The sequence below is a fragment of the Sus scrofa genome, chromosome 3 (assembly GCF_054392235.1).
Source record: "Sus scrofa isolate SSC_HxYL_T2T_F1_AM1 chromosome 3, Sscrofa_HxYL_maternal_Yorkshire_Landrace_v2.0, whole genome shotgun sequence".
Lineage (NCBI taxonomy): Eukaryota > Metazoa > Chordata > Mammalia > Artiodactyla > Suidae > Sus > Sus scrofa.
This window is the reverse complement of record NC_139385.1, coordinates 99,209,419-99,222,090: the sequence shown is the minus strand read 5'-3', so window position 1 is coordinate 99,222,090 and position 12,672 is coordinate 99,209,419. Positions and strand designations below refer to the sequence as shown.

Here is a 12,672-nt window from a genome sequence, read left to right as displayed (position 1 = left end):
CTCTTCCTTCCTCCTCTTCCTTCCTCCTCTTCCTTCCTCCTCTTCCTTCCTCCTCTTCCTTCCTCCTCTTCCTTCCTCCTCTTCCTTCCTCCTCTTCCTTCCTCCTCTTCCTTCCTCCTCTTCCTTCCTCCTCTTCCTTCCTCCTCTTCCTCCTTCCTTCTTCTTCTTCTTCCTCCTTTCTTCTTCTTCTTCTTCCTCCTTTCTTCTTCTTCTTCTTCCTCCTTTCTTCTTCTTCTTCTTCCTCCTTTCTTCTTCTTCTTCCTCCTCCTTTCTTCTTCTTCTTCTTCCTCCTTTCTTCTTCTTCTTCTTCCTCCTTCCTTCTTCTTCTTCTTCCTCCTTCCTTCTTCTTCTTCGCCACATCCTGGAAGGTCCCAGGCTAGGGGTCAGATTGGAGTCACAGCGACAGCAATGCTGGATCCAAGCTGCATCTGCAATCTACACCACAGTTTGAGGCATGGCTGGATCCTTAACCCCCTGAGCAAGGCCAAGGACCAAACCCACATCATCATGGATACTAGTTGGATTCTTAATCTGCTAAGCCACAATGGGAACTCCAGAAGGATTTTAAAAGATACAAATTGATGTCCAGATGTAGAGATACATGGGATGAGATCCCAAACAATGGAGCTTCCGTCCTCATGAAGGTTGGTGCCTGGCATGGTTGTTAAGTGGAAGCATTCTTCTTCCCCACATGGAAGCTCTCTGGAACAAGAGCCAAAATCCTTTGCTTTTGGGTTTTTATGGAGGCTTCATTAGTCATAATTGACCAAACCATTGGCCAGTTACAACTGATTTACCCTCAAGCCCTTTTTCCCTCCCTGGAAATCAAGGCCAACTTTCTACTCACATGGTTGGTTCTCCTGGCAACCAGCCCCTACCTGGGAGTGGGATACAAAAGTCACTTTCATTAACATAAACCCAGTTGTGATGGATGCTCCCATTGCTCTTACCAATTGGAAAATTCCAAAGGTTTTGGGAGCTCTGAGCCAGGGACTATAGATGAATACCAGATATATCTGAGGTATATGTTTTGGTTATCTAAATGATCAAATATATATATTTCTTATTTACAGTATTGCAAATGGATTTTAGTCAATTCTGTAGGAAGTAAGATGTTAACTGGAAATAAAGAAAATTTTAAATGAATGTCTTGAGTTAAAGCTTTTTTTTTTAACCAGCTTAAAAACAAACAAAAACATGAGGCATACTATCCAAACCTTAAATGCACTGATTTTTTTTTAAATCAGGAAGTTCAGGAGCTCTTGTTGTGGCTCAATAGGTTACTAACCTGACTAGTATCCATGAGGATGCAGGTTTGATCCCTGGCCTCACTCAGTGGGAGGATCCAGCACTGCGGTGAGCTGTGGTGTAGGTCACAGATGGGCTTCGATCCCACATTGGCTGTGGTGTGGCAGCTGCAGCTCTGATTCGATCCGGGGTTAGGAACTTCCATATGCCTCAAGCACAGCCCTAAAAAGAAAAAAGAAAAAAAAAGAAAAAAAAAACCCAAAAAAGTTCATATTATTATAAAATTATATTGTATGAACATATAGTACAAACTATATTTGTAGATTAGTAAGTACCATTAACATTAATGAAACATTTAAAGACTATTTTCTTGATACTTAATTAGTTCACTTCTATTATCTATTTACAAGTTCTGCTAAGATTCTCTCCTCTTTTCCTGTTGCTTTATAATGTTGTAATCAATTTGTCATGTTTGATATCCCTAACTAGTTTTATTTATTTATTTTTGGTCTTTTTGCCATTTCTTGGGCCACTTCCGCGGCATATGGAGTTTCCCAGGCTAGGGGTCTAATCGGAGCTGCAGCCACTGGCCCACGCCAGAGCTACGTCAACGCAGGATCCGAGCTGCGTCTGCAACCTACACCACAGCTCATGGCAACGCCAGATCCTCAACCCACTGAGCAAGGGCAGGGATCGAACCTGCAACCTCATGGTTCCTAGTTGGATTCGTTAACCACTGCACCATGACGGGAACTCCCCTAACTAGTTTTGAAAACTATTTAGGCTAGGAAATAATTATCATCCCTTATAAACATTTACTCATTATTAAAATGCTGTCCACACAGGACGGTCTATTAACTATAATGATATTTAAAGTATACATACCCAGAGTTGGTATTACTAGTGAAAACTCTCAGGGCTATTTCAGGATGTTTTGCTTTCTGATAACATTCAAGTGGAAGCAGGAAGAGAGAACCATATGCATTTGCTTGTTTGGGGGGCCTCCCCAAACCTAGGTCAGAATGGACACCTCAGATTTTCAGGGGCAATTTTTTATCCTCACAGACCACTGTGTACTTCTTGCTCTTCTTTGTTAAATTTATTCCTAAGTATTTTACTCCTTTTGATTCTGCTGTTTTGCCCTTTTTCTTTTATCTTTTTCAGGGCTGCACCCGCAGCATATAGAAATTCCCAGGCTAGGGGCTGAACTGGAACTGTAGCTGTCGGCCTCTGCCACAGCCATAGCAGTGCAGGATCCAAGCTGCCTCTGTGACCTACACCACTGCTTGTGCCAACGCCAGATCCTCAACCCACTGAGTGAGGCCAGGGATGGAACCTGCATCCTCATGGATACTAGTTGGGTTAGTTTTGGCTGAGCCACAGTGAGAACTCCCTTGATTCTACTGTTACTAGGATTGTTTTCTTAATTTTAGTTTTGCTGAGTATATAGAAATACAATAGATTTTTCTATTTGATCTTGCATCCTGCAACCCTGATGAACTCATTTATTGGTTCTGAGAGTTTTTGGTAGAGTCTTTAGGACTGTTTATATAGGATCATGTCGTATACAAATAGAGATAGTTCTTCTTTCCAATCTGGGCGACTTTTTTCTAGTTCTTGCCTAATTTCCTTGGGTAGTAGAGTACTATGTTGAATAGAAGTAGTGAGAGCAGAAATCCTTGTCTGATTCTTAATCTTAGGGGGGAAGTCTTTCACCGTGAAGTATGATGTTAGCTGTGTTTCTAGTAAATGTCTATTGTAAGACTGAGAAAGTTCCTTTCTATTCTTAGTTTGTTGAGTGATTTTTTTTTTTAATCAAGAAAGGGTGTTAGAGTTTGTCAGATGTCTTCTGTATCTGTTGAACTAACCAGATGGTTTGCTTTTCCTTGTTTTTGTTAGTATGATGTATTACATTGATATTTTATGTGTCTAACCTAGAGTACTCTTCTAATACTTTTCCTTCACAAAAGGTTAAATCAGTAATTTATGAATCCTTAAAACTCTGAAGTTTATGTCGTTAGATTTATGGGTTATATCTTGCCTGGATACAAGGTTCTTAGAATACAGTTCTTTTTTTTTTTTTTCTTTTAAGTCTGTGTACTTCTTTCATATTCTAGTATGGTATATGAAAGAGTGGCAGTCTGTTTATTTTACCTTTGTTAGTACCCTTTTCTTTCTCTCTTGAGGTCTATAAGACTTGATTTTTACTATTAGAGTTAAAAAATTTTACCATAATATGTCAATCGTGTGTCTTTTTTTTTTTTTTTTTCTCTTGCCTATTTTAACTGCCTAGCATTTGGTGAACTCCTTTGACTTGAAAATTCAATTCTTTCTCAACTCAGAAGTTTTCCTATTTGGACATTGCTTATGTTCTTTTGTCTTTTTCTAAATGTCCTAGTGTTTGGATATTAGGCTTTCTAGATCTGTCCTCCATTCCTCTTGTATTTCGACAATAACTTACAGTTCTTTGTAATTTTCGCTTTATGATGTGGTAGTTCTTTTACTTTATTTTGCAGTTTACTAGTTTGATTTTTCAATTTTACTTCCTCTGTTGGAATTTTAACTCCAGATTTCACATTTCTTTTAGCTTTCATCCCTCCAAAATTTTTGTAGTGATTGTCTGTGTGTATCTCCTTAAATATTCTTATTACATTGTTACTATTTCTTCCATTAACTTGGCCTTGGTAGATGGTGACTATTCTATTTGTTCTGATTTCCCTACTTTGAACTACTATGTCTTCCCTTAGATGGCTATGAAGTTTTTTGCTTCCTTATGTCAGGGGAGTGTTTTCCCAAGGACCTGTATAGGTATGGTGGGTGAAGTCTGTAAGGCCAGGGTGAATATTGCCAATTTGCAGGAACTGAGCTCAAAAATTGTGAGACAGCAGCTGGGTGCAGAGAGGCTATTTGAATCAAAGGCATGATGAAGAACCAGAGGCAGCTAGTCAGCACTGAAGAGGTAACACTCAGAAGTATATAGGCTATGTGAGGGTCAGAAACCTCAGTTTTTGCAGAGGTCTGCTGTTTGTTATTGTCCTTGGTTTCTCACAAAACCTTTGCATATCCTTTTAGGACACCAGTTATGTATCTTCTCTCCCCACCCACTCCTACCACACCCCCCTCTCCACTCCTTTCTTGAGGGGGCTTGATTTGCTTTCTCTTTCCAGACGATGCAACAGACCCCTGTTGTTGTGAGATGCTTTTAGCTCTGCACAGGGCTCAGGCGATGTGGAGACCCATCTCTCTCTCTCTCTCTCTTTTTTTAATAGTTATTTCCCCAATACAGTTTTTTTTTCTACTGTGCAGCATGGTGACCCAGTCACACATACATGTACACATTCTATTTTTGCACATTATCATGCTCCATCATAAGTGACCAGACATAGTTCCCAGTGCTACACAGCGGGATCTCATTGCTAACCCATTCCAAAGGCAGTAGTCTGCACCTATTAACCCCAAGCTCCCCAACCACCTTACTCCCTCCCCCTTGGCAACCACAAGTCAATTCTGCAAGTCCATGATTTTCTTTACTGTGGAAAGGTTTATTTGCGCCTTATATTAGATTCCAGATATAAGTGATATCATATGGTATTTGTCTTTCTTTTTCTGACTTAATTCACTCAGGATGAGTCTCTAGTTCCATGCCCGTTGCTGCAAATGGCATCATGTCGTTCTTCCTTATGGCTGAGTAGTATTCCATTTTGTGTATGTATATGTGTGTGTGAGTGTGTGTGTATGTATGTATGTATATATACCATGTCTTCCTAATCCAGTCATCTGTTGATGGACATTTGGGTTGCTTCCATGTCTTGGCTATTGTGAACAGAGCTGCAATGAACATGTGGGTACATGTGTCTTTTTTAAGGAAAAGTTTTGTCCGGATATATGCCCAAGAGTGGGATTGCTGGGTAATATGGTAGTTCTATGAATAGATTTCTAAGGCATCTGCATACTGATCTCCATAGTGGCTGTACCAGCTTACATACCCACCAACAGTGCGGGAGGGTTCCCTTTTTTCCACACCCCCTCCAGTATTTGTTATTTGTGGACTTATTAATGATGGCCATTCTGACTGGGTGTGAGGTGGTATCTCATGGTAGTTTTGATTTGCATTTCTCTAATAATCAGTGATGTTGAGCATTTTTTCATGTGCTTGTTGGCCATCTGTACATCTTCCTTGGAAAAATGTCTATTCAGGTCTTTTACCCACTTTTCAATTGGATTGTTGGCTTTTTTGCTGTTAAGTTGTGTAAGTTGCTTGTATATTCTAGAGATTAAGCCCTTGTCAGTTGCATCATTTGAAACTATTTTCTTCCATTCTGTAAGTTTTCTTTTTGGTTTCCTTTGCTATGCAAAAGCTTGTCAGTTTGATGAGGTCCCATGGGTTTATTTTTGCTCTAATTTCTATTGCTTTGGGAGACTGACCTGAGAAAATATTCATAAGGTTGATGTCAGAGAATGTTTTGCCTATGTTCTATTCCAGGAGTTTGATGGTATCTTGTCTTCTATTTAAGTCTTTAAGCCATTTTGAGTTTATTTTTGTGCATGGTGTGAGGGTGTGTTCTAGTTTCATTGCATTGCATGCAGCTGTCCAGGTTTCCCAGCAATACTTGCTGAAAAGACTGTCTTTTCCCCATTTTATGTTCTTGCCTTCTTTGTTGAAGATTAATTGACCATAGGTATCTGGGTTTATTTCTGGGTTCTCTGTTCTGTGCCATTGATCTGTATGTCTGTTTTGGTACCAGTACCACACTGTCTTGATGACTGTGGCTTTGTAGTATTGTCTGAAGTCTGGGACAGTTATGCCTCCTGCTTGATTTTTGTTCCTCAGGATTGCTTTGGCAATTCTGGGTCTTTTGTGGTTCCATATGAATTTTTGGATCATTTGTTCTAGTTCTGTGAAAAATGTCGTGGGTAATTTGATAGGGATTGCATTGAATCTATAGATTGCTTTGGGTAGTATGGCCACTTTTACAATATTAATTTTTCCAAGCCAGGAGCATGATTTATCTTTCCATTTCTTTACATCTTCTTTAACTGATTAATGTTTTATAGTTCTCAGCATATAAGTCATTCACATCCTTGGTCAGGTGTATTCCCAGGTACTTGATTTTTTGGGTGCAATTTTAAAAGGTATTATATTTTTGTATTCCTTTTCTAATATTTCATTGTTGGTATGCAGAAATGCAAACAATTTCTGAAGGTTAATCTTATATCCTGCTACTTTGCTGAATTTGTTGATCAGTTTAAGTAGTTTTTGGGTTGAGTTCTTAGGGTTTTCTATGTATAGTATCATGTCATCTGCATACAGTGACAGTTTTACCTCTTCTCTTCCTATTTGAATGCCTTTTATTTCTTTTGTTTGTCTGATTGTTGTGGCTAGGACTTCCAGTACCATGTTGAATAAAAGTGGTGAGAGTGGGCATCCCTGTCTTGTTCCAGTTTTAGCAGGAAGGCTTTCAGCTTTTCTCCATTGAGTATTATATTTGCTGTGGGTTTGTCATAAATGGCTTTGATTATGTTAAGGTATGTTTGCTCTGTACCCACTTGGGTAAGAGTTTTTATCATGAATGGATGTTGGACTTTGTCAATTGCTTTTTCTGCATCTATTGAGATGATCCTGTGGTTTTTGACTTTTCTTTTGTTAATGTGGTGTATGATGTTGATTTGATTTGCATATGTTGAACCATCCTTGTGAACCTGGAATGAATCCCACCTGGTCGTGGTGTATGATCTTTTTGATATGTTTTTGGATTTGGATGGCTAAAATTTTGTTGAGAATTTTTGCGTCTATATTCACCAAAGATATTGACCTATAATTTTCTTTTTTGGTGGTATCTTTGTCTAGTTTTGGAATTAGGGTGATGGTGGCATTATAGAATGTCTTTGGGTGTGTTCCTTCTTCTTCAACCTTTTGAAAAAGTTTAAGGGGGATGGGTATACATTCCTCTTTGTATGTTTGGTAGAATTCACCCGTGAAGCCTTTTATTTGTAGGGAGTGTTTTTATGACATACTCAATTTCATTTCTAGTGATTGGTCTGTTCAGTTGCTCTATTTCTTCTTGATTCAGTTTTGACAGGCTGTAAGTCTCTAGAAAGTTGTCCATTTCTTCTAGTTTGTCAAATTTATTGGCATACAATTGTTCGTAGTATTCTCTCATGGTTTTTTGTATTTCTGTGGTATCCATTGTGACTTCTCTTTTATCATTTCTGATTTTGTTTGTTTGGGTTTTTTCTCTCCTCTTCTTGGTGAGTCTAGCCAGAGGTTTGTCAATTTTGTTTACCTTTTCAAAGAACCAGCTCTTGGTTTGATTGATTTTTTTTTTCTATTGTTTTTTGAATCTCTATTTAATTGATTTTTCTCTCTGATCTTTATGATTTCTTTCCTTCTTCTGACTTTAGGTTTTGTTCTTTTTCTAATTCATTTAGGTATTGGGTTAAGTTGTCGATTTGAGATCTTTTTAGAGGAAGGTCTGTATTGCTATGAATTTCCCTCTGAGCACTGCTTTTGAGGCATCCCATAGATTTTGAGTGGATATGTCTTATCATTTGTCTTGAGGTATTTTTTAAGAGACCCATCTCTTCAACATCCTTTCTGTAGTGACTTAGATTTAACTCATCCGGTATCTCCTTTTTAGTAATCTCTTCCTAATGATTTGATTCCTTTCCTAAATCCTTTCTCTGAAATTCTCCTTCAGCTCCTAAAGTTTAACTTCCATCTTAGAGCCTTTGATCTGTACGGATTTACTAATATGTCTCATATAATTGGTTAAGGGATACTCATTTGCAGCTAATTTTTCTCCTCTCATGTGATACAGACTTTGCTTTAGGTTAAAACATACCAATAATTAGGAGTAGTGTACTAATCAAATAGAAATTCCCTTTTAGAATGTATTTTCTAGATATTTATGTTTATGTTCTCTTGTCCTAATTGATGTGTTTACTGTTCTAATTTACTTCTGTTCTCTAGTTTAGGTATCACAAAGTGCCAGATGTTTGTTGAATTCTATACCAGGCTGATGCATTCTGTTGGAATAGAATAAAGTTGCCACTGTGTTTTAAAAATAAGCTTACCTTTTCATGGGACATGCATGCCCTGCCTCCCCATATCTCTTTACCGGATGCTGTTATTAACTTCCCTGTCCCTTAAGGCATTTGGCTATTATGTTTGGGCCTTGGATTCAAGATGTCACTGAATTTATCTGCTTGCAAATATTTTTCTCAAATATTTATAATGGATAATGTGAATTAGAGGCACATGTCATGAATTGCAATTTAGATCTGTTCTTTATCATTGTTCGCTACGCATAGAGAATGGTTTTGAATTGCCGTCCTATCAAATTAAAACAGTGATGTTTCTAAAATTTTCTACCCCAAACATGTTTTGTATGTTTTTGTTTAATTAGGTTGCCTGTCATCTGCTAATATACCATCTCTATTGTGTTTTATTCAAAACTAAAGTACTAAAAGGTACTTTGAAAACAAGGTAATTTATCCTGTGTGCTTTGACAAACCTAAGACTCTTGCAGTTTTCACAAATGACATCCTTTATTTATACCAGGTGGCTATTAGTGTTATATAAATTCTCCATGGTACTGGCATCTCTTTGTTTCCTGAAATAGGTATACCAATCCATTTCCTTTTAGTTCAATCGAATCCTCTTTATGATCTTTAGTTCAATTGAATCCTCTTTTTATGATTGTAGAGTAAGTGAAATTTACTTACTTACTCCAAAATACAATTTAGAAATGCAAACCAAATGTTCCCCTGTAGGGGGTGCAATATGTTTTAAACTCTTAATTTGTGTAATGGAAGCTTTAAAAACCATAGAGGGAACATTCGTAGGCTTTCTCCATATTAACGCAGGTTATTTAAATGATTTGACAACCTTGAATATTTGATAATAGCCAATGTTTTCCTCAAGTTATAAAATTTGCATAATATTAGGATAAATGTAATACTTTTTAAAAATGGTTTTGGGCGTTGTATTAATCAGGTTTCTCCAGAGCATAATCCATAGTGTGTCTATGTATGTACACACACATATGCATGCATAATACATACACATAAACAATATATACACATAAACACACTATCTATGGATATATATATATATATATACACACACACGCGTAGGGAAAGAGAGAGTTTCATTATTATGGGGACTGACAAATCTGAAATCTATAGGGTGGGCTGCCTGGCTGGAAATTCAGGTAAAATACATAAGCTTCAGGCTGGAAACTGAATTCTTTTCTTAGAAACTTTAGTCTTTGTTTTCAGGTCTTCAACCGATTAGATTAGGCTCACTCGTATTATGGCGAATAATCTGCTTTGCTTAAAGTCACCTGATTGTAAATGTTAATCAAATCTAAAAAATAACTTTGCAGCAACATCTAAACTGATGTTCAGCCAAACAACTGGACACCATAGTCTAGCCATGTTGACACATAAAATTAATCATCACTGGTATCTTGCATATATTTTTGTCAATGCAGGCATGAATCAAAATTAAAGATAATGGTAGCTAGTTTTTTGTTTGTTTGTTTTGGTAGCTTGGAATCAATATTTAATAAAGCCCTGCAGTCTTAAAGATGCAAATATATACTTTGGTACTCTGAAGTCGAGTGGGTAGGACATGAAATATATAAACCATAAACCATCTTTCATATCAGTTTGGACTTTTTCCATAATATTTTTTGGGTAATTTCCTATAATAATATTCTGATTTGTTCTTTGAAACTTATCTTTCAAGTTTTGCGTGTGTTCAATATTAGGCATTTTTGAATACAGAATTAAAATAACGACCAAAATGTGGACAAGAGGAGGCTAATGAACTTGTTATCTTGTGGAATTTCTGAAATCCTAAAATTGTGACAACACAGAATGTTCCAGGACCTCACACATACCCATAAGATATATCTTCTGGGCTATGTTCCTCATGTGGTTTGTGTATGCTTCCAGCTCAGGGAGATGTCAAGCTTGCTTTTCCTTTGACCTTGCATGATTCACTTGGAAGTTTTCTGGTTGCACTTATCCTCTAATTTTTTTTTTTGTCTCTACGTTTTTATTTGTCTTCTGTACAATTCACATAACATCTCTTTATTTTCCTCTCTGCAGTCCTAAAGTGGCCTCCCTCTCTCTCTCTCTCAGTTCTGATGTTGATGTTAATAATATACTGCCCTAAACCTTGGATTTCTAATTTTCAACTTAGGTTAATTTTCATCTACATTTTCCCTAAGGTGACCACAGTTTACTTTGTAAACCCTAGAATGGTGAATGGAAGTTTGGTGTGTGTGTCTTTTTAATGATTGGAGCTTGATCTCTATGTGACTTTCCATTAGCTTGGTATCATGTGACCCCAGGGTTGGGCAGGAAATTAGTTTCTGTCCAGAATAGCAGGATACACCCAGAAATGATTTTCTTAGCTCTGAAGGTTGTTTGCTGCAGAAGCACAAATTGAAATAGTGGCTTAGTGATTGACTTAACTCATTAGATAACCTGCTGATAAGAATTGATGTTTAGAATTTGGAAGGAAGGAAGGTTATTTTTGTTTGTTTTTCAGGGCTTGATATAAGTCCCAACTACAGAGAAAAGTAAGAAGGAAAAATGTTACTTTCGTATAGTAGTGAACAATATTGTATCATGAATCAAATTGGACAGGATTAGTCATTTGTCAGCTTGTGTCCTGATACCCTATCGTATAAATGTGTGTGTGTTTGGGGGGGGGCATATATGTTTAGTGAGGCAGCCCCTAATATAAAATTTATTAGCTTTTACAGTGATTTCTCCATTATTAAAGAAAATTATTGAGGAACCAGTGGAAACACATTTTGGGTTTTAATTTTTTTTGGCAAGCTCAGCTTTTTCAAGCTGTTTATTTTTGCAGATGTATTTCTTCACTTCTTAAGAATGAAGCGAGGAATGTTTGCTGGCTTCCAGGTTAGTACCACCCAGAAATTTTTTTAAAATATGTTTTCTTAAAAGACATATATATATACACACACATAATATATTTTGGTAGGGGAGATAGAGAATCTTCGTTTTTGTGAACTGGAAGGTTTGAAAAGTATATTTAAATAATGTATTCTTATTTTTTTTTGTCTTTTTAGGGCCGCACCCATGGCATATGGAGGTTCCCAGGCTAGGGGTCTAGTCAGAGCTATTGCCACAGGCCTATGCCTACACCATAGCCACAGCAATGCCATATCTGAGTCGCATTTGTGACCTACACCACAGCTTATGGCAATGCCAAATCCTTAACCTACTGAGCGAGGCCAGGGATTGAACCCGCAACCTCATATTCCTAGTTGGATTCGTTTCTGCTGCGCCACAATGGGAACTCCTAAATAATGTATTTTTAATATTGCTTGTGAATATACTGCTTATTTTCATCCATATTGGCTTTTTGCCTTTTGGGGGGTACTCATTATTTCATAGTTAATGATTTTTATGGAAAGGAGATAAAAGTTGATCATGTTTTTGTTTTCTCTGGAAAATTGGAATGTACTATTTTTGTCATTTTAGAATCTTTTTTTTTTTTTTTAATCCAGGGAGCCTCCTACAGAGAGTTGTCTCCAAGGATATTGATACTTGTTAGTAGATTGTTCCATCAACAATCTTGTTGTTGATGGTTCCATCAACAACAACGCTACACTATAGAGTATGTCTTGTATGGTTAAAATAACTATATTAAGACATTTGTTTGAATAAGACTGGAATAAAAAAAGAAAATGACCTTCATTTGGCAGACATTGAGCCACCCAGTTGTGACAGGCATTAATGCCATCCTGTCTACAGAAGCTGACAGTTTAGCCAAAAATGAAGCAATTATCTTTGGTATAGTGACCGTTACAAAAAGGGTTCCTTTTGCTGATGGTATCCATTTCTGGCCATCTGCAGATGGCCTGTCACTTTGAGCTTCGAATTTGGAGAGCGAAGTAGATACAAGAATGCAGGGAATGTTACTCTGAAATAAAAAAGGAAAATTTAAGCTGCCTATTGAGAACCATGGTACCATACTCTTTTCTCTTAAAAAAAAAAAAAAAAAAAAAAAAAACTAATGTATGTCATAACACAGAGTTGCTCAATTTGAGGGATGTATCCTACCCTCTTGAAGAAAAAATAAAATTCCTGTGGACTTCGAGTATTGATTGAAATTATTATTTTAATATTACTTAAGTTCTCTTTTACTTACATTACTTATTATGTTACTTAACATAATACAAACATAAAACTGTAATATTTTATGCTCATAATTCTTATACTAAGTAAAACCAAAACAAATGTACAAATTAAATAGAACTACAAAACCATTACGATTCAAATGAACATTGCAATTCAAACCAACATGGCTTTAATGGGATAGGTGACACTGCTTTGGTGAGCAACATAGCTTTAATGGGATAGGTGACACTGCTTTGGTGA

General features: G+C 36.9%; 1 protein-coding gene across 5 annotated transcripts in view; it reads left to right on the top strand.

The window, feature by feature from the left end:
- Positions 1–12,672, top strand: part of ACYP2 (acylphosphatase 2) — a 195,623-nt gene that overhangs the window by 97,130 nt on the left and 85,821 nt on the right. Inside the window, exons 4-5 of one of the 5 annotated variants that reach the window (XR_014839417.1) lie at positions 11,135–11,187; positions 11,799–12,654. The exons of 3 other annotated variants lie outside the window; for them this stretch is intronic. Coding sequence is in view for 1 of the 2 variants with exons in the window: in XM_085015630.1 (XP_084871756.1) it covers positions 11,135–11,187 (53 nt within the window). In the remaining variant the exon portion in view is untranslated. The remainder of the gene's footprint in view (positions 1–11,134; positions 11,188–11,798; positions 12,655–12,672) is intronic. One more of the 5 variants, XM_085015630.1, reaches the window with a different exon arrangement.